We start from the raw sequence: 26284 nt of genomic DNA, 5'->3' as shown, positions 1-26284 counted from the left end.
TCCCCTCAGGAGCAGGCAGGCTGCAGTCTCCTCAGGAGCAAACAGGCTCCAGTCCCATCCCCTCAGGAGCAGTCAGGCTGCAGTCCCCTCAGGAGCAGTCAGGCTGCAGTGCCGGTCCCCATCCCCTCAAGAGCAAGCAGGCTGCAGTCCCCTTGGGAGCAGGCTGCAGTCCCCATCCCCTCATGAGCAGGCAGGCTGCAGTCCCCATCCCCACAGGAGCAGGCAGGCTGCAGTCCCCATCCCCTCAGGAGCATGCAGGCTGCAGTCCCCTCAGGAGAAGGCAGGCTGCAGTCCCCTCAGGAGCAGGCAGGCTGCAGTCCCCATCCCCTCAGGAGCATGCAAGCTGCAGTCCCCATCCCCTCAGTAGCAGGCGGGCTGCAGTCCCCATCCCCTCAGGAGAAGGCAGGCTGCAGTCCCCTCAGGGCAAGGCTGCAGTCCCCATCCCCTCAGGAGCATGCAGCCTGCAGTCTCCATCCACTCAGGAGCAGGCAGGCTGCAGTCCCCTCAGGAGCAGGCAGGCTGCAGTCCCCATCCCCTCAGGAGCATGCAGGCTGCAGTCCTCTCAGGAGCAGGCAGGCTGCAGACAGTCCCCTCAGGAGCAGGCAGGCTGCAGTCCCCTCAGGAGCAGGCAGGCTGCAGTCCCCATCCCCTCAGGAGAAGGCAGGCTGCAGTCCCCTCAGGAGCATGCAGGCTGCTGTCCCCATCCCCTCAGGAGCAGGCAGGCTGCAGTCTCCATCCCCTCAGGAGCAGGCAGGCTGCAGTCTCCATCCCCTCAGGAGAAGGCAGGCTGCAGTCCCCTCAGGGGCAGGCAAGGCTGCAGTCCCCATCCCCCCTCAGGAGCATGCAGGCTGCAGTCTCCATCCACTCACTCTGGAGCAGGCAGGCTGCAGTCCCCTCAGGAGCAGGCAGGCTGCAGTCCCCATCCCCTCAGGAGCATGCAGGCTGCAGTCCCTATCCCCTCAGAAGCAGGCAGGCTGCAGTCCCCATTCCCTCAGTAGCAGGCAGGCAGGCTGCAGTGCCCATTCCCTCAGGAGCAGGCAGGCTGCAGTCTCCATCCCCTCAGGAGCAGGCAGGCTGCAGTCCCCTCAGGGGGAAGGCAAGGCTGCAGTCCCCATCCCCCCTCAGGAGCATGCAGGCTGCAGTCTCCATCCACTCACTCTGGAGCAGGCAGGCTGCAGTCCCCTCAGGAGCAGGCAGGCTGCAGTCCCCATCCCCTCAGGAGCATGCAGGCTGCAGTCCCTATCCCCTCAGAAGCAGGCAGGCTGCAGTCCCCATTCCCTCAGTAGCAGGCAGGCTGCAGTCCCTATTCCCTCAGGAGCAGGCAGGCTGCAGTCCCTATTCCCTCAGGAGCAGGCAGGCTGCAGTCCCTATTCCCTCAGAAGCAGGCAGGCTGCAGTCCCAATTCCGTCAGGAGCAGGCAGGCTGCAGTGCCCATTCACCCAGGAGCAGGCAGGCTACAGTCCCCATTCCCTCAGGAGCAGGCAGGCAGGCTGCAGTGCCCATTCCCTCAGGAGCAGGCAGGCAGGCTGCAGTGCCCATTCCCTCAGGAGCAGGCAGGCTGCAGTGCGGGTCCCGGGCAGTCCTCGTCCTCTCAGGAGCAGACAGCCCTCTTCCAGCATCCTCCACCATCCCGTACAGCAGGCGGACTGCGAGTCCCATGATGCTTTGCACCGAGGCTCACACATTCCTCAGCTCCTCTCCAAACTTCTGACTTGAACCAGCTCACTCACGGACGGCCCTTCGGGGCTCTTTAAGAGACGGCGTCACGGCGGATAGGGCTGGAGCTGATTGGTAGGGGCCCCCACCTCTCGTTCCGGGGGGGTTTGTTGGAGTAATGGGGGAGGGGACAGAACCCCCCAGTAAGTTCTGAACAGAGAATTCAGTGTCACTGAGCCGCAGGCAGCGCAGGGAGACTCATCAGAGTGCATGGAGCTGAATAGGGAGGGCTGCGAGCTACAAAGGGAGCAGTGACGACTGGGTGCGGGGAGGACACCGGGGGGACAACAGGCTGAGGGGACCAAGGTAACTCAGGGACACTATGGCATGCCTCAGGACCACTCATAACTTGTAGCTGAATGGTGAAGGGACAACCTGTATGAGGGCTGCGATAGGGACATCCTGCTACAGAGGGACCACAGGGACAGGCTGCCTTAGGGTTGGCAGAGGTACCACAAGGACAGGCTAGTTCTGGGTTGGTAGAGTTACCACAAGGACAGGCTGCCTCAGGGTTGGCAGAGGTACCACAAGGACAGGCTTGTTCTGGGTTGGCAGAGGTACCACAAGGACAGGCTAGTTCTGGGTTGGTAGAGGTACCACAAGGACAGGCTGCCTCTAGGTTGGCAGAGGTACCACAAGGACAGGCTAGTTCTAAATTGGTAGAGGGACCACAAGGACAGGCTTGTTCTGGGTTGACAGAGGTACCACAGGGACAGGCTAGTTCTGGGTTGGTACAGGTACCACAGGGACAGGCTAGTTCTGGGTTGGTACAGGTACCACAGGGACAGGCTAGTTCTGGGTTGGTACAGGTACCACAGGGACAGGCTAGTTCTGGGTTGGTACAGGTACCACAAGGACAGGCTAGTTCTGGGTTGGTACAGGTACCACACGGACGGGCTAGCTCTGGGTTGGTACAGGTGCCACAGGGACAAGCTGCTTTAGGTTTGGTGGAGTTACCACAGGGACAGCTTGGTTCAGGGTTTTTAGAGGTAACGGGACAGGCTACCTAAGGGCTGGGAGATACAAAAGAGACGGGTAGGTTCAGGGCTGATAAGGGAGATAGGACAGATTGATTCATGGTTGGTAGAGGTAATAGAAGAACAGAATACTTTAGGGCTGGGTGAAATAAAAGAGGGACAGGCTGGTTCAGGGTTATAGTAAAATAAAGGAAAACCAGAGTTCAGGGTTGACCGAGGAACAGGCTGGTTCATTGTTTGTGGAGGTAACAGTGGACAGCCTAGTTAGTTCATTATTGTAGGGTTAATATATGGAGGAACCAGTTAAAGTTTGAAGGAGTTAATAGAGAAACAGGCTAGTTCAGGGTTGGCAGAGGTACCAGTTGGTTCATGATTGGTAGAGGAAATAGAGGACGGGTTGGTTCAAGGTTGATAGAGGTACCAGAGGAGGGACTGGTTCAGGTTTGGTAGAGGTAATAGAGGACAGGCTGGTTCAGGGTTGGTAGAGGTACCACAGGACAGACTGGTTCATGGTTGGTAGAGGTACCCACAGGACAGGTTGGTAGAGGTGCCATAGGACAGGCTGGTTCAAGGTTGGTAGAGGTACCACAGGACGGGCTGGTTTAGGGTAATTAGAGGTAATAGGACGGGCTGGTTCAGGGTTGGTAGAGGTACCAGAGGAAAAGGTTGGTAGAAGTGACAGAGGACAGGTTGGTTCGGGATTGTTGGGTTACTATATAAACAGACCAGTTCGGGGCTGGCAGCATAGGGACATGCTGACTTAGGTTTAGTGGAGGTATCAGAGGGAGAGTTTGGGTTTATAGGAACATCAGAAGGACAGTTTGGTTTAGGGTTGGTATAGATACCACAGGGAAAGGCTGGTTCAGGGTTGGTAGGGGTTCCAGAGGGACAGTCTGGTTCAGGGTTGGTAGGGGTTCCAGAGGGCTGGTTCAGGCTTCATGTAGGGGCATCATAGGTCAGAGATGGTGTGGTGGCAGATGCATTGAAGGTCTTGGAGGGCGTATAGGGTTGGTTAATGGGCTGCACAGAGTCTTCCCACTGGTTGGCGTGTGGTACATGCACACTATGGTGGATATTGGTGTAGACAGGAGCATTGTAGGGAAATGGTTAAAGAAGGATAATACAGGGGGTTGTACAGTTTGAGAGAGAGAGATGATTCTGTTGGTTATGAGGCTGGATGAGTAATGCCAGGGATAGAAGGTAAACTGACAGAATTCACATCCTTTGCAGAACTTGGGAGATCACAAGGACTAAGGCTTCTACTGTGTAGTGACAATTATATCCTTAGCTAATTGCACAATTATAGAAGACAACATAAAGATGATACAGTTGCACTATGTTGTGGGAGAGATATAAGACTCCAAGCCATTGGACAGAGTCACCAGAGGTTTTCAGAGGGGGGGTTGAATAGTGTGGTCATCACATTAGTATAGGACATTGTACACACTATCTGGGTCCAGCAGTATCACCCTGGTTGGTGTGTGTTCTGTCACCTCTGGGAATGGGTTCACTTGCCCAGATCTTGCTTCTGTGGTATGTGTTTTCCATTGCACATGGCTTGGTACCTTTGTCCGATTTCTACCCCTTTGGCCATGAAGAGGGTGACTCGATAACCCGAAGACAAGACGATGGTGGATCAGGATTACTACCTATCTCTAGAGCATTTACTTTCTTTGGGGACAAGCACAGTGGTCTTTATGTGAGTATATTGCAGAATATTACTATTCATTGTTATCTTGACATAGATGTAAAGAAAAGTTTCCTATCTTGCAAATCTAATAGACTTTATCCACCAATCATGCTGGTCTTCTAAAAGGATATACAAAAGACGAGTAATAGGTAATTGACATTTTTGATGCCTTGCTGAAAATGAATTCTCTCTTGTATCTTCTGTGCAAGCGGCATTGTGTCACTTTTAAATGGATTTGATTAAATACTTGTACTACAACAGTGGGAATTTGAGCATTTGTATGGGAAAGGAAACTTCTTTTAAACTGTACCATGCAATCACCCTGAACAATATATAGATTCCTCCTAAGGACATAACTGTAATACTATGTAACATCATACTAACTCAATGTGGATCACAATTGCAAAATGTAGCGAATGCAATGCAGAATAAGGCAGTTCAGTGTGTATTTATTATTAGCTGGCAACTATCCAGATATCAGCTTTTTTTTCACTTTATTTAAAAAATGTGACTTCTTGCCATAAGTTATTGTACTTAGCAATCTTATTAAATAAGAAAATCTCTTCTGGTGAACCCTACCTGTTTGCACACAACACCCCTGGATGTAAGGGCATAGAACATTTTGGTATTTCAGTTTTGGTTGGACACCGTGGTTTTAATAATTTGCCAGAATAAATGACAAATATATAGCTGTGCCAAACAGGTGAAAACCAAAAGTGAATGTATGTAAAACATATAAATAAATATAATGTATAATCGGACACCCTCGATAATTTAAACGAAGAATCTAAACATCAAAATAAACGTGATAAACCAATAGAAAGTCCGTAAGAGTGAAATATCATAGGTGAATAAATCCCATGTAGTCCAAAGAAGTAATTGAAACTTCAATCTCCAAGTGATGAGGAAAATAATAGTAACCCGGAATGTGATGATAGGGAAACACCTCCACCTTAATGATATACTGCCTCTTACCAGCTGGTATTGATCTCTTGTCACAGGAGATCAAAAAAAGCATGTAAGCTGGTTAGATGTCCAACGTGAATGGCATCAATAAGATACAGCCTCAATCGATATATAATGCAGGATGCGCCATGAAAGAGAGAGGAGCTCACATAGCATAAAATCCAATGTAAATTTATTCAAAAAATAGTAAAATGCGCACAACATGTCAAATGCAATGTGCATGTAAAAGATCGAGCCGGCCAGTTCCTCGATCCGCCTGCCCGTGTCTTCCGGGTACAACTGAGCGTGGTGACGTCAGAACGTCGCTTACCCAACGTTTTGTCGCAAAAATGGACGTGGTCACGGGATGAGTGTATATTATTACCCTTAACTTGTCTTCTATTGCCTTGAAGCAACCAATCCAGTATGATTTAAACTTGCATGTGTAGAAATTTGCTGAAAAAATGTAAACCTTTTTTGAAGTGCTAGTTGTTGATAAGGTCAGTACAATGTCCATAGTGCACATACAGAACCTTATAACTAGTACTCCACCATGACCTTAGGTAAATAAAGACCTACTATGAGGTTTGTTTCGTGTTGTAGGTGCACAGGGGGTGTGAAAAGCCATTGTCTTTGGAAAACTGAGCAGTTAAAGTACTTAGAACCTGTACACTGAGTCCTATAATAGGATACTTTCTAGAAGCAAGCTTGTTACCCTGGGCTGTAATTGTTCCACATGCTTGATAAATATTGCTAAAACGTTAAACCAAGGTGACCAGATTTTTAAAATGAAATCCGAGAAAACTTTTTTTCCTCTTCTAGTAATGGCGGCAATCAGCGACTGCGATATTGCGGACAAATCAGACACTAAGTGACACATTGTGGGAGCCAGTGACACTAATACAGTGATCAGTGCTAAAAATCTGCACGGTACCTGTACTAAAGATACTGGCTGAGAAGGGGATAACATCTAGGGCAATCAAAGGGTTAAATGTCAGAAAGGGGCACAGATAATGGAAAAAAGACACCCCCCTAAGCTAGTAGGTGTGGTGGAGCAGGGGGGTGTAATTCAGAATTATATTTTGTTAATTCTGCACTGACTGGGCCAGATTCATCAATAGATACGCCGGCGGATCTCCCGATCCGCCGTCGTATCTGTGAGATCCCACGGTCGGAGCTATGCGACTGATTCATAAGAATCAGTTCCGCATAGATCTCCCTTAGATCCGACTGGTGTAAGTGATTTACACCAGTCGAATCTTAGGCTGTAATCTCCCGCCGGCCGCTAGGTGTCGTCGCTTTGTTTTACACGTCGCATATGCAAATGAGGAAAACCGCCGATTCACGTCCGTACGCCCGCCCGTCGCTCTTTTTCAATGTCGTTTGCGTTCGGCTTTTTCCGGCGGAGAGCTACTCCTGCTATATGAGGGGTAGCTAATGTTAAGTATGGCCGCCTTCCCGCGCCGAGATTCAACATTTCTACGTCGTTTGCGTAAGTCGATCGGGAATCCCGATGGCCGCAATTGACGTACCCGCCGCTAACAATGACGTCCTAGCGACGTCATTTGGAGCATGCGCACTGGGCTTTTTCGCCGGCGGCGCATGCGCAGTTAAATCGGCGCGGGAACACAAATGATTTAAATTGTACACTCCCCCTAGCCGCGGAATTTGCATTCCGCCGGGGGGAGTTACGATCCAACGGTGCAATTTGCGAGGTAAGTGCTTTATGAATCATGCACTAGCCTCGCTAAATTGCACCGACGGATCGTAAACCAGGTAGATCTAGCGGATCTAAAGATCCGCTGAGCTACCTGAATCCGGCCCACTGTCTTTGAAATTGCCCCCGCCCCTGTTCAAATCCAATCCGGGGACAAAACCAGGGACAGACTTGGTCCCGGGACAGTATCCTCAATCCAGGGACTGTCTCCAGAAACTGGGGATGTCTGGTCACCCTATATTAAACAGCTCTCTATAGTCAGATGCATTTAGAACACTTCCTTGTTTAAAAGTAAACAATAGGTATAGTATTAACCCGACCTCCTTGAATATTGAAGATTTGCACGCAAACTATTATAGTCAAGCATTTCCTTGTAAAATTCCTGCACAGGTTCTTGTAGATGTTTGATCAGTCTGAGCATTGTCAGATAAAATTGTGTTGTGTATTGGACATGTGTGATAGAGCACATGGTCATTTACAGGCAGTCCCCGAGTTACGAACACATTAGGGACTGTAGGTTTGTTCGTAAGTGAAATGTTTTTGTAAGTCAGAACACTGCTTCTGAGGCCCCGTACACACGACCAGTTTCCTCGGCAGAATTCAGCTTCCGACCGAGTTTCTGGCTGAATTCTGCCGAGGAAACTGGTCGTGTGTACACTTTCGGCCGAGGAAGCCGACGAGGAGCTCGACGAGGAAATAGAGAACATGTTCTCTATTTCCTCGTTGTTCTATGGGAGCTCTCGTCCCGCCGAGCTCCTCGGCGGCTTCAGGGCTGAACTGGCCGAGGAACTCGATGTGTTTGGCACGTCGAGTTCCTCGGCCGTGTGTACGAGGCCTGAGTGTAACTTCTGCCTGTGCAGGGATGTGGGATGTTTCGTTTTCCGCCCGTGCAGGGATGTGGGATGTTCCGGGCGCTTCTGGGGCTCTTCTGGCCATGCAGTACATGAAGTACTGCAGTGTGGAATGTGGAAAGATAGCTGCTTGGGGGTATCAAGGACCAGTGTGGAGCACAAGCAGAAGGGATTGAGGCCGTTCGTAAGTCGGGGACTGTCTGTAGTTGAATTTTCCAGCATACGGAGAAATATTTTGAACCTGTCACCTTATAATGTCATAAAAGGTAATGGTTTCTTCTATAGCACACCCATTAAATGCAGTGTTATAACAGATTTAGGACAGTTGTAATTCTAGGTAAGAACATTGTGTCGACTGTCACATAAATGTGGCTATCTATTGCCAGTTAAAAACCGATGCATACCTGTAAGAAAACAGAGCAAAGAGAGCAGCTAACATTGTTCAAAAGAATATAACCATGTATCTTATATGCCTACAGAAAGGGCTTGTTAGCAAGTATTCTTTAACTACTCAGTGCATAGCAGTAACGTGTTTGATGCCTTGCCTCTGGGATGAGTTGCATCACATCTTTGCAGGACCCAGTTCAGTTAAATTAAAGGTCAAAACAGAGCACAGTTCATCAGAAATCCAGAACGCAGTTCATCAGAAATCCAGTACGCAGTTCATCAGAAATCCAGTGCGCAATTCATCAGAAATCCAGAACGCAGTTCATCAGAAATCCAGTGTGCAGTTTATCAGAAATCCAGTGCGCAGTTCATCAGAAATCCAGAACGCAGTTCATCAGAAATCCAGTGTGCAGTTTATCAGAAATCCAGTGCGCAGTTCATCAGAAATCCAGAACGCAGTTCATCAGAAATCCAGTGCGCAGTTCATCAGAAATCCAGTGCGCAATTCATCAGAAATCCAGAACGCAGTTCATCAGAAATCCAGCACACAGTTCATCATGTTGGTGGCAACCAGCTGTGAACAATGTTTTTTTTGCCATGTTTTGTGTATTTTGAAAAACACAGCAAATTGCATGATGGTCATGATGGTGCAGGTGGTTAGATGAGACCTAAATGATATCTGATTTGCTGTGGTCTACTACATTTAAGCCCAACTCCAGGCTCCCCCTTCCGATTTGGCCTTCACTAGTATGTTATCCTTTTTTTTTTTGGTTTGCTAATTAACTTTTTCAAGTCATCTGCCCAGTCAGTTGATACTGCAGGGTTCTCTACTCCTCTTTTCTGGGCCTGGCAGTCTTTTCTGGTGCAGAGAGTGGCTCTGATGGGAATACATCAGTGTCGCTCTCTGCAGGATAACACTGTGAATGTAGGACACTATAGTGACACAACCAGATGACACAATGCACTTGCAGTATGAATTGTGAGAAGGTTACCTAAGATGAATAAAAATAATTTAATATGGATTGAGAGAAGGTATTGTTGCCAGATCTGCATGTCGGGCTGTACTGCAGAAGAGCTTGAGACTTTAAAGCCCAGTTCCAGCTTTGACAAAAAAGCGGAAAATCAATCTCCCAGCAGCTCTAAAAAATAAAAAAGCTGTGTCTGCTATCCAGCATATTCTGCAAATTTGCGCATTTTCTTTTGACGCTAAGGGGAGCGGTCACATCAATCCTACAGTCAGGTGACAGCGCTCTGTCCTAGTGATTGGATATTAGATCATATGGGAAGGGTTCACAAGGTAACAGGCTTATTTACTAACGGAAATGGACTGTTGTGACTTTACAAGCAAGGTAGCTCTTTGCAAGGGAATTTTCTCCAGAGCTTAGTGGTTGAGGTGGAACTCTGCTTACTTCCATCTATTCAATTATGTTCAAGAAAAAATGCATTTTTTTTCCACTTTCCTTGCATGTGATTGAGCATTCTTTGCAAATTGAAACTTTGCCACATTCACTAAAGCCCTGTACACATGATCGCTTTGTCTGATGAAAACGGACCGATGGACCTTTTCATCGGACAAACCGATCGTGTGTGGGCCCCATCAGTTTGTTTTAAACTGTGTATAAAAAAAAACGATCGTGTGTGTGGAAGTCCATCGGTCAAAAATCCACGCATGCTCAGAATCAAGTCGACGCATGCTCGGAAGCATTGAACTTCATTTTTCTCAGCAAGTCGTTGTGTTTTACGTCACCGCGTTGGACACGGTCGGATTTTTGGCTGATGGTGTGTAGGCAAGACTGATGAAAGTCAGCTTCATCGGATATTCGACGAAAAGATCCATCGGATTAGATTCCATCAGATATCCGATTGTGTGTACAGGGCTTTAGTTCTGGGGCAAATTATCTTTAAAAGTGGACAGCCTATTTGCTTTTAGTAAATCAACTCCAGTGTCTTTTTAAAGCGTAGCTCCACTTTTGTTGAGAAAAAAACATTCCCCTCTGGGTGGTCTGTGTACATTGTAAGGATTTTAACAAACTTTGTTGCAGATTCCTACCTTTTGTTTTTCTGAAGGGAGTATAATGGGAGTGGTTTCAGAATTATCAACCAGCTGCTGCAGCTGTTGGGCTCTAATGAGGAAAATCGCAGGGTCTGCATCCCTTTAGACATGATTTCCTATTGGGAGTATCTTATTAAAGATTACATTTTTGTTGCAGGGGATGCCAAAAATCTGACTTGTATCTTGGTGTGGACTTCTAGAAAAATTTGTGAGCCAATCGCACAAGCACCAAATTATGTTTCTAGGGGGTGTTCTGTACACATTTTGTGTACAGAACACCTCCATGTAGCCATATTGCATTGTATTTTACAGAAAATTACAGTGGTTGCAGATTGAAAGGGAAAGCTAATTTTTAATAACATTCAATTAAAATATGACTTGTGTCTCAATTATATATGCTATATTATTTTTGTATTTACTTTTCTTTTTCCCCCCCATGAAAGTGGAGTTACCTTTTAAAGGGAAAACATGATGTATTATTTTAGCGGTTTCTGTAAAGTTGTATGACTTTCTTATTTTTATATGCTTTCTCTTATATTGGTGTTTATTGTAAAAATTTACAGATTAACTATTAGAGGGAGTAATTCCTGGCTCAGCAGTTTCGCTCCGCTTCCTGCTTAAAATGACCCTCCTGGGTGCTACGTAACTAAAAACCACACTAAAAAAAGATGCTGTATACTTGTCTTTTTGGAGGCCCGCATCTTCAAACTCTGCTGCTTTACTAATCCCCAACTGCTGCATATATCTGCCAGTTCGAGTTGTGTTGAAAATGTAATCCCCCCTCCCGCATCACTGTGGTTCCTCCCGCAGACTTGTATGTCCTGCAGTGATGTAGTAGCTTGTAAGAGCAGGGCTCAAGTCCTGGGGGAACGCGTGGGAACGGAGTTCCTGCACTTTTTTCACAGCAGGAACTCAGTTCCCTTTGCAGGACTAGAGCAGCCGAGCGGCCCGAAACAATTCGAGACGATGCCCAGCTCTAATCACTGTCAGGGGCAGGCGAACCTTAGTAATCCTTTATGTTACTGGCCGCTTCCTGTATATGGATTCATCAGGTAGTGTGCGGGTATTCCGTCACTTCCTCAATGCCGCAATGTCTCCTGGGAGCTTTTGTCATTGTTCTCAGGAGACATTGCGGAGGTCTGACGCGAGTTATCACAGAATTTAGAAAGAAGTTGCTTCTTTCTAAATCCCGCTTCCAGGAGACATTGCGGCATCGAGGAAGTGACGGAATACCCGCACACTACCCGATGAATCCATATACAGGAAGTGGCCAGTAACATAAAGGATTACTAAGGTACAGTGGATCGAAAAAAAAAAAACATGCGGTTTAGTAATTATGCATATGAGCGTATCATTTTTTTTTTTTGGTGGGGGAGTGGATCTTGGGTGGGAGTTCCCACACTTTTTTCCCCAGGACTTGACCCCTGGGTAAGAGGAACCACAGCATTGGATGTCTTTGAACAGGGATGGCAATCAGGGCCGTCTTTACCGCAGGGCAAACGGGGCAGCTTCCCAGAGCCCTGTCACTGTTTGGGGCCCAAAGCAGAGCTGCCATTTAGCCTGCGTGCTGCCCGCAAATCGGCACATTGGCCCTGTAAACCCCCCCACACACAGTCTGTCACCAGCGTGCTGCGCGCACAGTGCAGCAGTGCCAGTGCTGCATTTTCTCAATGAAGGAGCTGGCCGTGGGTGAACGGAGCCTTGAGCGCCATGGACGCTCTGGCCCCGTTCCTTGCTATGTGTGCACCATACAGTCACTGCTGCCTGCCTGGTGACATCACGACGAGGAGTGCGGAGCCCCAACATTCAGAGCGATCCGGAAGAGGATTCCTCCTCCTCGTGCCTAAGCTCCGCCCCGACTCCGCCCCCCAACTCCGCCCCCCAACTCCGGGTCTTCCCTGAGGGTGAAGGCTGTTCCTGCCTGGAAAAAAGGTATGATAAATGCTCCCTGCACTGCCCTGAGTAGCTCATGGTCACACTGCTCCCTCCCATACACTGCTCTCCTCCAGTCATGCTGTACAGTTCCCCCATACTGCCTTCCACTACCCCCCCATTATACTGCTCTCCACTAACACCCCTCCCATCATACTGCCCTCCAATAACCCCCCTCCCATTATACTGCCCTCCACTAACACCCCTCCCATCATACTGCCCTCCACTAACCCCCCTCCCATTATACTGCCCTCCACTAACAACCCTCCTATCATACTGCCCTCCACTAACACCCCTCCCATCATACTGCCCTCCACTAACCCCCCTCCCATTATACTGCCCTCCACTAACACCCCTCCCATCATAATGCCCTCCACTAACCCCCTCCCTATATACTGCCCTCCACTAACCCCCCTCCCATTATACTGCCCCCCACTAACCCCGTTCCCATCATACTGCCCTCCACTAACCCTCCTCCCATCATACTGCCCTCCACTAACCCCCTCCCATCATACTGCCCTCCACCCATCATACTGCCCTCCACTAACCCCCTCCCATCATACTGCCCTCCACTAACCCCCTCCCATCATACTGCCTTCCACTAATCCCCCTCCCATTATACTGCCCTCCACTACCACCCTTCCCATCATACTGCCCTCCACTACCACCCCTCCCATCATACTGCCCTCCATCAACCCTCCTCCCATTATACTGCCTTCCACCAACCCTCCTCCCATTATACTGCCCCCTTCCATTTACATTATACTGCCATCCACTTCCCCCTCCCATTATACTGCACTCCACTGCCACCCCTCCCATTTACATTATACTGCCCTCCACTACTCCCCTCCCATTATCCTCCCCTCCACTGCCACCCCTCCCATCATACTGCCCTCCAATACCTCCCCTCCCATCATACTTCCCTCCATAGCCTCCCCTCCCATCATACTGCCTTCTACTGCCACCCCTCCCATCATACTGCCTTCCACTGCCACCCCTCCCATCATACTGCCCTCCCCTACCTCCCCTCCATTCATACTGCCCTCCCCTACCTCCCCTCCCATCATACTGCCCTCCACTGCCACCGCTCCCATCATACTGCCCTCCACTGCCACCCCTCCCATCATACTGCCCTCCACTACATCCCCTCCCATCATACTGCCCTCCACTGCCACCTCTTCCATCATACTGTCCTCCACTGCTACCAACTCCCATCAAAAACTGTAATAAAAACTATAATGGTAACAAATAAAAAAACATCAATTTAAAACTACTGAAGCCGCCCACTGCCCTATTGACCACTTCCACTGCTTTACTGACCATGTTCACTTCCCTACTGACTGACTGACATCATTCACAGTCAACACTGACACCACTGGCGGAACTACCAGAAAAGGTTGCACTTGCGACTGGGCCCTGGCCTTCTGCCACCATGGCAGGGCCCAAGACTGCAGGACTGCACAACATGTGAAAGGGATCCGCTGTGGGACCATTAAGGGTGGTGGGATCAATGGGAAGGGCTCTGCGCTCGGTTCCCACTCCTCCCCGCGCAGAGTGTTGCTGACTGTCAGTCAGCTTCGCTTCTGCTCTAATTCTCAGCGCTCATTGGAGCGCTGAGCTGTGGAGGGGCAGGGAGAGGCTGTCTCAGCAGCTTGCTGAGACTGCGCTCAGTTCAGTGTCGGTGCCCGGCTCTCAGTGACTGACCTGGAGCAGCGAGAGCAAGTGCAGAACATGGATGGCCGTGTCGATCCCTCCCGCGTGTCCCTCCCTCACGGTGCCGACTCACCCACCCGCCAAGCTGATGTGCTGCAGGAAGAGACCGGGTTCCGCTGCTGGCTGCCCAAATCGTGAGTACCAGCTGCCCCAACATGCTGATTAGTACAGAGGGCTGGGTCCCTCTGACACTGTCCTCTGCTCTCTACTCCTCTCCTGAACCTTTGTGGGAGCCCTCTCCTCTTCCTGCATCTTCCATCTAACCTGCACTCCTCACCCTATACTGATCTAATCTATAGAACCCCCACCCATACTGATCACCCTGTAAAACACTGTACTCCTCACTATACACCCTGCCTCCCCCCCACAGAACCCTTGACCCCATACTGTTCTACTCTACAGATCACTGCACCCCTCACTATACACCCTTCCCCCACCTTGTAGAACACTATCACTCACTGTTCACCCTGCCCCAACCCCATAGAACACTGTACCCCTCACTGCTCACTTTTTTTTTAGATAATTCTGTGTGTGTCTGTTTTTTGAGACATTGGGGTCAGGAGCAAAATTGCATTGGCGGTGGGGGGCCCAAAAAAAAATGTTTTCCCAGGGTCCAAACCATATTAAAGACGGCCCTGATGGCAATGTTACAATCACTGTTGTTTTAGCTGGCCATAGACGCAAAGATTTCTTTAGCTCAGCCTGTGGGTGTAATGTAAGAAATCAAACAGGTTTCTCCATCCACGCTAAACACCATTGCATTCTGATAGCTAACACCTGCAGCTGTCAGAATACTTGAAAAGAAATTGCAGCTGATTGAATGCATTCATTGTTTAGGTGACAGTTTTTCACCCGGCTCCTTCAGGAGGAGTTCCAGCCAGCCTGGGGAAATTCTTTTTTTAAGTCATCAGCTACAAATACTGTAGCTGCTGACTTTTAATATAAGGACACCTACCTGTCCAGGGAGCCCGCAATGTTGGCACCCTAAGCCGCGTCGTTTATCAGCTCCGAGTGCGGGCGCCGACATCTTCACTAAGGGAAACAGGAAGTTAAGCCTTGCGGCTTCACAGCCTGTTGCCTACTGCGCATGCGCGAATCGTGCTGCACTTTCTGAATGGTCCCACTGTCTTCTGGGACCTGTGTGCCTCCCAGAAGGGGGAGGGGCCAGAAGCTTTGTAGATCGCTGCACAACGATGCAGCGATCTTACACGGAAGTGGGAGCTGATACCTGGCTTTGACAGTATCTGCCCCCCCCCCCCCTGAAAGATGCCAAATGTAGCAGCCGGGGGCGAGGAAGAAAACAAGAGGAGCTCCCCTTTCAGTCTTCAGATCGTTTGTCAAGCTGGGTAGCAGTGGCAGGGCCACCTATGTATCGAAATTTCTGCCTATTCAGCAGGAAACGGACGAAATTCAATCCGTGTAAGGCCAGATCTAGTTAAGCTCCGTACACAATTTTTAAAAATTAAATACTGATATAATGGTCACAATTAAAATACCAAAGACATTTCCTTTTAAAAGTCTATTATCACTCCATCGTCACTCTCTAGGTTATCGCAGTTTGGACTTTTCCTGTATCATAACCCATTTATTTAATTCCTGTATTTATTTAGTGCAGAGATATTGCAACTTATTTTACACCAATGAACCGTGCCTGTGTGATTGCCACTGTAAAGGAATGCCAATGTGACAGGAATTGTGGCCCTGTGCAGAGTTTGAGTCATTTTGAGACTGGGGTCATGGTAATTCTGCTGGGTCATTTTGTCTTTGGGTGGAAATAGCCCCCATAAAGAATCTGGCTCAGCAGCTGTAACGTGACAATATTAGCCCTACCTGTAATCATTTCTACCCTGCTAAATATGAAAGTGTGATACAATTTTTGAGCTTTGGTCATTTAAAATGCCTAGAGGTTGTAGATTTAGATTGCAGCTGGATAGTAGAGGAACAGAGGGCTGTGTCTGTTTTGTTTTTTTTCTTCGGAAATCCCAAATCAGTGGCTTTATGGGCTCTTGCAACATACTTAGACACATATTGTGTTGTGTTCAAATCGTGACTCAAACAATCATGTTCAGTGTGTGTACAGTGGGATAATACTTCGGAAAGCAGAAGGGTTAGCGCCATTTAAAAAGGCAGTATTTATAAGACTGGAGAGAGGTGGGTGGGTGTAGGGGAATAAGGTCTCTGCCATCTGACCTTATTTTATAACAATTTATACAGCTTATGCAACAATATAGAAAGCTATTTGCCCCAGTGAAAACAATTTGTTCTTAGTATGTAACTCCACTCCCTAAAGTTTGTAAAGTTTTTTTTTTTTTTCTAACTGAAAGGAAAAAAAAAATGTGGAAATTTGACTATTTAATTCCTTGGAGTAGTGGAACTAAATCCAGATGTAAATTGCTGGAAGCAGAGGATCTCAGCAGTGCTGGATTAAAAACACATATACATTTTATTCTTCAAAGCAAAACATTTTCTAGCTGCACACACGAAAAGCAGAGACTTGTGTACATAGCAGTTTGTTTACTTTTCTAGACACACAAGTTAAATTAAGTGTTAGTGTACATCTCTGTTCTCATTGTGTATGTAAGATTTATGATGTGCTTTATATTGCTTTATACCACAGACTGCAAATGAGTCATCACAGTGTTTTAAGTACAGTAATGAAACAAAAAGCTAAATATCTTAATCGTACAGTATAGGAAACCTATTTATGAACCAGGGGTTAATGTCATGTACCTTCAGGTTATTGGACACTGGCAAGCTTTTGAGGGCACCCCACCCCCTGGGACACCGTCCCTATAACCCCGCCCCACTCCGTGAATCCTCAGTTCTGTGCTAGTGTCTGAAAGTAATAAACCTTTTCACCTTCATGGAAGAATACGTTTCAATAGTTTATTATTTTTCTTCATCATTTTCGGCAAATTCTTTATTCAACACCTCTGTTTTTTAATGCCTATGTAGACGCAGTGTGTCTGGACTGGTGCAAACTCAGTAAAACTTTGGGAGCTGTACCCAGTTTCAGGGCACTGGATCCTGCATTGGGTGTTATACAGGTCCAGGGTCATGGTCCATCCCTATGGAATCCAGTCCCCAAAGGCCCCTATGGGGGAATGCCCACCATGACCGGCAAAGCCTGGACTTTATATAAAGTCCAGCACTGTAAACGTGTAAGGCAGGGTGACCCTGCATCTCTGACCATTACTGTAAAAATGGGGCTGTGCTTGAAATATATTCATTTCACAGTGCAAACTTTTTAAACTTGGTGCAAAAATTTAAACTACTCAGAGCTTAGTCACAGATGGATGTCCTGGTGTTACATCATACCACTGGTCACACACTTTAATGCCACTTCCTCTTAGAGCCTCTGTAAGGTATTCATGCGCTTCCTCCCACCCTTTTGTCACAGGAATTTGTTACGTGACTGTCCATACCTGGGTTACCACAAACTCCTTACTAACATATTAACCTATTTTCTGCACTCTAATCTGTGAATACCATCCAGGTGAATACCCTCACTTGTAGCTATGGTGGAGACTAGATGAACGAGAACCAATTCAAAACTTCCGGTGAATTTTTGCTCTGCCGAAGACCCCCATAACACTCCACCTCAGAATGATGACGTGTCCCTTGCATAGGAGCAGGACCTAATTCTAACACCGATGTCTGCATCATATTCTAGCTCTATTTCAGCATGCAACATGCGGCCAACTTGACAGAATCAGAATTTTCTGTCCCAATTCATTGGACAGATTATGTCCTTAATACAGCCATCTTTGTCCAGGGCTCAGAAGTACAATGCCCCTCCTACTTCCATTTCTCAACCTGAGTCTTATTCCGATATGCCAGTCCTAGAGGCTGCATATACAAAAGGAAGCAAAGAGTAGAGGTAGACCGATATGGGTTTTTCTCTGGCCGATGCTGATATTTAAAAATTGGGGCAGCCGATGGCCGATATATGATGCCGATTTTTGTGGCCGATATTTTAGGCCGATTTAAAAAAAGAAAAACTCAACCACTCCACTCCTTCCTGCTTACTCCTGTCACTCTAGCACACACTTGATGTACTCAGTACAGATGGGACTGGCAGGTGGCACTGGTTTGGAACTGGCAGGTGGCACTGGTTTGGAACTGACAGATGGCACTGGTTTAAAACTGACAGATGGCACTGGCAGGTGGTACTGGTTTGGAACTGACAGATGGCACTATTGGCACTAGCAGGTGGCACTGGTTTGGAACTGACAGATGGCACTGGCAGGTGGCACTGGTTGGCATTGGCAGGTGGCACTGGTTTGAAACTAACAGATGGCACTAGTTTGGGACAGATGGCACTGGTAGGTGGCACTGATTGGCAGTGGCACTGGCGGGTGACACTGGCTGGCAGTGGTGGGTGACACTGGCTGGCTGTGGCTGGTGGCACTGATTGGCACTGGCTGGTGGCACTGATTGGTGGTGGCACTGGCAGGTTTCACACTAAGCCGAGTGAAACTGTAACTGTGTGAAACTAACAGAGAGAAGAGAGAGAGAGCTGTCAGCTCGATGTTGGGGGTGGGCGGACCTAGCAGCTAAATTACACCAGCCAATGATTGGGCTGGTTTAGAAAGAGAGCGGAGCCACATACACGTAGCGGCCCGCCCAGATACCATCTCATTGGCTAGTGTAATATAGCTGCTGGGTCCGGCCCACCCCCGAAATTGAGCTGACAGCTCCTCTCTCTCTCCTCTGTTACTTGTCAGTTTCACACTCAGCGCGGCGATTGATGCTGCCAGAGCCGCTGAGTGTGGAGAAGGGAGGGGGAACGGCGGTCAGTGTAAAATATCGGCCTAATTTTGATAATAATCGGCCGATGCTGATTTATCAAAAATGGCCAAATATCAGCCGATATATCGGTCTACCTCTAATACTGAGGCAGTAAAAAACGAAATGCCGGCAACTCTGGAAATTCTTCTGTAATCTTTTATTATAACATGACCATTAAAATTTGAAACTGACGCGTTTCGGCACTTAGCTTTGTTCAATAACATTGAAAAAGTTATTGCCTATGTCTGCAAGATCCTTGACTTTGCACTCCTCTGTCTCTCTATTCACCTTTGGATACAAAAACCCCCCACAAAATCTTGAAAAACATTCCCTGTGCATGAAAAAACAGAATGTGCAGTCTGTGATGACTGGATCATGCCAAAAAGGATTTTATTTTCCCCAAAAGTCTTTGACAATTTCTATCGAGTGGAAAAAGAGTTTGCAAAGAAGTGGGCGAATCCTGTGGTGTTACGGCATCCCGTAACCTGGGATCGCTGTGGATCTATCCTATTCACAGTGTTACTGGCTGGCCTCATTACCATGGCACCACCCCCCGCCCTCACATTTGGTTATCAACCTTTGAAAATACCTGTTCACCATATCAACATGTGCTCTCAGCACATGTCCAAGCTGGGCTCCATTCTCAGGGGCACCTTCTATGCATTACCTATCTTCACATACCTAAGTAGATCTCTCCCTATATGTCTGCCCTCGGGCTGCCACATGGGACCCCAATTGGTGATCCCCGCCTCTCTCCCTTGCGGGGGCTTCATAGACATGCTTCTGACGAAGCGGCCATCGCCGCGAAACTAGTTCTATGTCGTGACCTTCAACCCACACATTTTCCCTTTCTTGGGACTATTATATTGGTGTTATGTATGGTCCTCACCATTTTAATTTTTCATTTTGTCTTTTGATCCTGTACTTAATAAAAATTATTTTTTATATTCTCAATTGTATCTTTATTACTTATCTGTACCAGTACCGCAATAGTCCAATTGCCCCCCCCTTTTTTCTTGGCTCTCTGGTTCGGGGACCTTAGACCCAATTACTCTACAGTACACAGTAGGTTTGTTTCCTGATGCGAGGTGTCACAGTATAATGGACTCATGGAAAACAAGATGAGAAGCCTCCAGTGGTGAGATGTGAGGGCCAGTGGAGGTGGGACTGTTATGCATTTGCTCAGAGAACCCACTGGGTGCTACAGGATGTAATCTGGGAAACTGGCAGCCTAGAAGGTCCTGGTGTATTAATGTAATGGTGTATCAAGGGAAATATTTAATGGTTAGTTCTCCTCCTCACTTCACATAAGGCCCTCCACATTTGTATTTTGAAATACTAATGGTAAATGGCTGGATAAACATATTTGTATATTTTGCTTCCAAATGCTGTCATTTTTTTTTTTTTTTCAATAAGTTATTTTTATTTATTAGTAAAAACTATTTACAGATGACATGTTATAGAAAATGTGAGGGAGATGCTGTTCATTGTTTTAATATTAAATAAAGCATTTTGCTATTGTAAACACAGTTTGAGACACATGCCGAGTACAGAAGATTGGGCAATTTCCGACAACAAAACCGTGGATATTTTTGCGACGGATGTTGGCTCAAACTTGTCTTGCACATACATGGTGGCACAAATGTTGTCGGAAATTCCGATCGACAAGAATGTGGTCATGTACAACACGTACGACGCCACTATTAAAGGGAAGTTCAATACCAGTCGTGTTAGTAGAAGTTTGGTGAGAGACGATTTGCGCTTTTCAGCCTCGTGCTTTTCAGTCCGTTACAGCGCAACAAATGTACTATCTCCATTACGAACGCTAGTTTTACCAGACCGATCGATTCCATCTCATACTTGATTCAGAGCACGCATAGAATTTTGTGCGTTGGAATTGTCTACACACAATGGGAATTTACGAGAACAGGTTTTGTTGTCGGAAAATTTGAGAACCAGCTCTTAAAGGAACACTAAAGGCAGATTTTTTATTTTTTTTTGGTAAAATAGCAAAGATGGTATACTTACCTCCACTGTGTGGCTCGTTTTGCACAGGGTGTCCCCAAACCCGGTCTTCTGGGGTCCCTCGGCGGCTGTCTCGGCTCCTCCTCGCAAGAGCTTTTCACCTTCATGCAAGCTCCCTCGCATGATGAAAAGCTCTTGTGAGCGCTCTCCCGTGATACAGCGGCGGCCGTAGCCGCCGACTGTATCACTCGGACCCGCCACCTGGTGCGCCACGTCATTGGATGTGATTGACAGCAGCGTTAGCCAATGGATGCATTAAGGTGAAAAAACATTTACCTTTACAACCCCTTTAAATTTTTGTTGTCGGAAATTCCAACAGAAAATGTCCGATGGGACAGGTAGCAGCTTCACTTTTTACAGTAAGTTTGGATTTCAATATAACTTCATCACCCTGTAACTTAGTGTTCACTGTATGCAATTTTTGCCTGTATTTTTTTCTTTGTACACACTTTGATCTATTATTTACTTTAAAGCGGAGGTTCACCCCTACAATATACTTTTTTCCCTTAGATGGATGCTCGTTTTGTCTAGGGGAATCGGCTAGTTGTTTTAAAATATGAGCCGTACTTACGGTTTACGAGATGCATCCTCTCCGTCGCTTCCGGGTATGGGCTGCGGGACTGGGCGTTCCTATTTTGATTGACAGTCTTCCGAGAGGCTTCTGACGGTCGCATCCATCGCGTCACGATTTTCCGAAAGAAGCCGAACGTCGGTGCGCAGGCGCAGTATAGAGCCGCACCGACGTTCGGCTTCTTTCGGCTACTAGTGACGCGATGGATGCGACCGTCGGAAGCCTCTCGGAAGACTGTCAATCAAGAAGGAACGCCCGCTCCCGAAGACCCATACCCGGAAGCGACGGAGAAGATGCATCTCGAAAACGGGTAAGTACTGCTCATATTTTAAAACAACTAGCCGATTCCCCTAGACAAAACGAGCAGGAATCTAAGGGGAAAAGAGAAAAAAAAAAAAATGGGTGAACTCCCGCTTTAAACATGACCAGGGGCGGACTGACCATTGAGTCACTCGGGCACTGCCCGAGGGCCCAATGCCACTAGGGGGCCCCATCAGGGTTGCCAGGCTCAGTAAAACCAGGGACAGTATGTAAAAATCTGTGTTTTTTTTAGATCTGTCCCTGATATGTCCGAAACTGACATGCTTTTAATGTGAATATCCCAATATTTTAGTTGCCCTGCATCTGCACTGCCTCCTGGCGTGGTGGCCATCTGTAAGCCAGAGGGGCCCCATAATCTTCTATTGCCCGGGGGCCCCATGAGTTGTCAGTCCGCCCCTGAACATGACTGTCTTGTGTAGAAATTATTCTTATGCTGCATTTCAAAGAAATAGCTTTATATATCCATTTATAATATTCCCTATGTGCATACTGTATGTTGCAAGCATCCTAGAACTTTGTTTATCTGCAGATTCTTTCCACTCTCCAGTTAGTTTATTTTCCCCATACTGTAATATAAACATGTTTACTGCGAGCTGGTCAACCTAGGATCATAACTATGTCTTTCATGCATGTGATAGTGGGAGATAACGACCACATTCCTCCAAAGGTGTTTTCTGTTTACTTTTCCTATATATACCAACCTGTATAGTGTTAATAAAAACAACATTTCTAAGCTGTATCTTAAAAATTCTCAATTGACTTTTCATGACCTACTGAATCAAAGTTTAAATATGTGAAGGTTTGGCTTGTATGAAAACTGCATGTAACGCTTACATTTATTAGGCTAGAAGGAAAATGTTTTTAACCACTTGTCCACCGCGCGCCGTCAAATGACGGCGGGCGGAGGACTCCATTGTTCTGACAGGACGTCATATGACGTCATGTCATTTAAATAGGGAATGCGCGCGATCGCGTGCGCGCATCCCTGTACTGTCGGTGGCGGCGTGTCACCGAGACACCGCTCGTCACCGACAGGGGTGAACAGCGGCGCGGATGCGCTGTTAACCCTGTGATCGGCCGTGATGAATTCACGGCTGATCACAAAATAGGAAGAAGCGGTGTATGCGTCGCGCGCGCGCCGCGAGTGCACGTCGGTGGCAGCGTGTTCTCGGGAACACTGCTCGTCACCGACAATGGTACACAGCCATTGGTCAGGGCTGTGTACCACGTGATCAGCTGTGATCCATTCACAGCCTGATCACTAAGTGTAAACACAGAGCCTGCAACACTGTTGCCAGCTCTTTTTCTCCTCACACATCGTTTCCAGTGTGAGGAGAGAAGAGCTAGAAGCAGTGAGTTAGTTCTGTGTTTCTGTAGTGTCTGCACAAACACCACACCTGTCCCTTTGCCCCCCCCAATTGTCACTAGTCACCCAACAGTCACCCATAAAGTGCACCTGTCACACAAAGAGACTGCCATCAACCGTCAACCATCAGTGACCTGCCCTGTCCCGTCACCCATCAGTGACCTGCCCTGTCCCGTCACCCATCGGTGACCCGTCCTGTCACCCATCAGTGACCCGTCCTGTCACCCGTCACCCATCAGTGACCCGTCCTGTCACCCGTCACCCATCAGTGACCCGTCCTGTCACCCGTCACCTATCAGTGACCCGTCACCCATCAGTGACCTGCCCTGTCACCCATCTGTGACCATCAGCGGTGCACCTGTCACCCATCACGCGTCACCCATCAGTGACTGTGCTCTATCTCCCATCACCCATCAGCGGTGCACCCGTCACACATCAGTGACCTGCCCTATCACCCGTCACCCATCAGTGACCATCAGCGGTGCACCCATCAGTGACCATCGCCGTCACCGTCTGTCGCTTGTCACCCATCTGTGACCATCACCCGTCACCGTCTGTCGCTTGTCACCCATCTGTGACCATCACCCATCACCGTCTGTGACCTGTCACCCCATTAGTGACCATCGTCTGTCACCCATCTGTGACCATCGCCGTCACCGTCTGTGGCTTGTCACCCATCACCCGTCACCGTCCGTGGCCTGTCACCCCATCAGTGACCATCTCCCGTCACACCATCACCCATCAGTGACCGTCACCTGCCACCCAACGTATACAGCTACCCGCCAAAATGTCCAAAAGATTGTATTCTGGTGAGGAGGCGTTCCAGATCATCTCAATGACCGATGAGAGCACCGGGGAGCTCTCATCAGATTCCATTTCTGATTCCGAATCAAATTCGTCATTTGAACCGATTGAACACAGCAATGACTCAGATGAAGAATGGGTCCCCCCTAAAAGGGCAAGGCCCTCTGAAAACCAGGCAGCCGCCAGCAATAGGCCCAGTACCAGCGCTGCCGCCAGCAATAGGCCCAGTACCAGCGCTGCCGCCAGCAATAGGCCCAGTACCAGCGCTGCCGCCAGCAATAGGCCCAGTACCAGCGCTGCCGCCAGCAATAGGCCCCGGGAACAAAGGTCCAGTACCAGCGATGCCGCCAGCGAAACCCCTCGCGAACAAATGCCCAGGCCCAGTACCAATGCTGCCACATCACATCCAAGTACCAGCGCAAGAAATTCAACCCCCCCAACTCCTGGAGTGTCACGTCCCCCAGGAGCCAGGGCCACTACATTTATGCCAGATGTTCTTGCCAATCCAACATGGCTGCCTTCCGGATCTGGATCAACAATTATTCCCCCTTTCACAGCACAGCCAGGTGTGCAGGCCAACACCCAAATTTTTTTAGAAATTGATTTTTTTCATCTTTTTTTGCCGACACTTTTCTGCAGTTCCTTATCAACCAGACAAATTTGTATGCCCAGCAGTTTATTGCCAACAACCCCCAATCATCTTATGTCCGTCCATTTGAGTGGAGAGAAGTAAATTTGGAGGAGTTCAAATTGTTTATTGGCCTTACGATAAACATGGGGCTTAACAAAAAAATTCAAGGACATTCCTATTGGTCCACCAAACCCATCTACCACCAGCCCATGTATTCTGCCACAATGCCCAGGTCCCGATATGAAATGATAATGAGATTCTTTCATATCAATGACAATACCCAGTGCCCTCCCCGTAATCATCCAGATTCCGATAAGTTGTATAAGATTCGCCCCCTGATAAATTTCCTTTCCCAACAATTTGCAGAACTCTATGTCCCCGATAAACACATATGTGTGGATGAATCCCTGGTACCCTTTTGTGGCCGTCTAGGAATAAAGCAATATATTCCTAGTAAAAAGGCTAAATATGGTGTCAAGTTTTACAAACTGTGTGAGAGAGCCACGGGATATTTGTATGCGTTCCGCATATATGAAGGAAAAGATTCCCAGCTCCAGCCCCCTGAGTGCCCGGCCTACATAGGCACAGCTGGAAAAATTGTATGGGACCTGGCTTACCCACTCCTGAGAAAAGGATATCATCTTTACCTTGACAATTTTTATACGAGCCTGCCCCTTTTCCGACACTTATATGTTGAAAAAACCCTGGCCTGCGGAACCTCCAGAAAAAATAGGAAGGGCTTCCCACAATCCATTGTAAGCAAAAAGCTGCAAAGGGGGCAAAGAGCAACACTGAGGTGCAACGAAGTGCTGGCCTTGAGGTGGAAGGATAGCAGAGACGTGCACATGCTGTCCACCATTCATAATGACACTGCTGTTGTTGTTCAACGAAGACAAGGTCCCATTGAAAAGCCAACATGTGTCCAAGAATATAATTTGTACATGGGGGGGGTGGATTTCAACGATCAAATGATTCAGCCCTATCTATCAATAAGGAGGTCCCGATTCTGGTACAAGAAGGTAGCAATTTACCTTATCCATTTGGCCATTTATAACTCTTATGTAGTCTACTCCAAATCCACTGAAAACCCTGCCCCCTTCCTACACTTCACAGAAGAAGTAGTCATGGCCCTCATCTATGCAAAAAGACCCCCCTCTGAAACCCTTTGCTCTGATGTTGTTAGCCGACTTCATGGACGCCACTACCCTTACAACATCCCACCATCCGAAGAAGGCCGAAGACGGCAAAAAAGATGTCGCGTGTGCAGCAAAAAAGGATTTCGAAAAGATACCAGCTACCATTGTCCCCGATGTCCCTCCCAACCTGGCCTTTGCATTGGAGAATGCTTCGAAAATTATCATGAATCCCTAAAATATTAGTCTATATTTTTAACCATTTCCCCCATCTCACCATTTTCTGACCATTTTCATCCTACTGCCTTCCACGTGAACTGACCCTGGCCTGTTTTTTGACTATGCCTCTGCCTACCGTTTGGACTGCTTATACGTAAATTGACCCTGGCCTGTTTTTTGACAATGCCTCTGCCTACCGTTTGGACTGATTTCACGTGAACTGACCCTGGCTTGTTTTATGGACTATGCTTTTGCCTACCGCTTGGACTGCTTCCACGTAAACTGACCCTGGCCTGTTTTTTGACAATGCCTCTGCCTACCGTTTGGACTGATTTCACGTGAACTGACCCTGGCTTGTTTTATGGACTATGCATTTGCCTTCCACTTGGACTGATCTGTTGCCCTGCTATTGTAGTACACAGGGGTCTCACATATGTGAGGG

General features: G+C 47.8%; 1 protein-coding gene across 9 annotated transcripts in view; it reads left to right on the top strand.

Moving 5' to 3' along the window:
* The first annotated feature begins 1735 nt into the window (after positions 1 to 1735).
* The window catches only part of SNED1 (sushi, nidogen and EGF like domains 1), a 247816-nt gene continuing 223267 nt past the window's right edge, over positions 1736 to 26284 (top strand). For 5 of the 9 annotated variants that reach the window (XM_040348918.1, XM_040348914.1, XM_040348916.1 and 2 more), the window contains exon 1: positions 1737 to 4392. In XM_040348918.1, the coding sequence (XP_040204852.1) occupies positions 4195 to 4392 (198 nt within the window). In that variant the 5' untranslated portion in view covers positions 1737 to 4194. Of the gene's footprint in view, positions 4393 to 26284 lie in introns of all 9 variants that reach the window. The other 4 variants (XM_040348915.1, XM_040348917.1, XM_040348912.1 and 1 more) reach the window with 3 other exon arrangements.

Source organism: Rana temporaria, chromosome 4, assembly GCF_905171775.1.
Source record: "Rana temporaria chromosome 4, aRanTem1.1, whole genome shotgun sequence".
In the NCBI taxonomy this organism is placed as follows: Eukaryota; Metazoa; Chordata; class Amphibia; order Anura; family Ranidae; genus Rana; species Rana temporaria.
The sequence above is the reverse complement of the archived record's forward strand: the minus strand, read 5'-3'. Positions and strand labels throughout refer to the sequence as shown.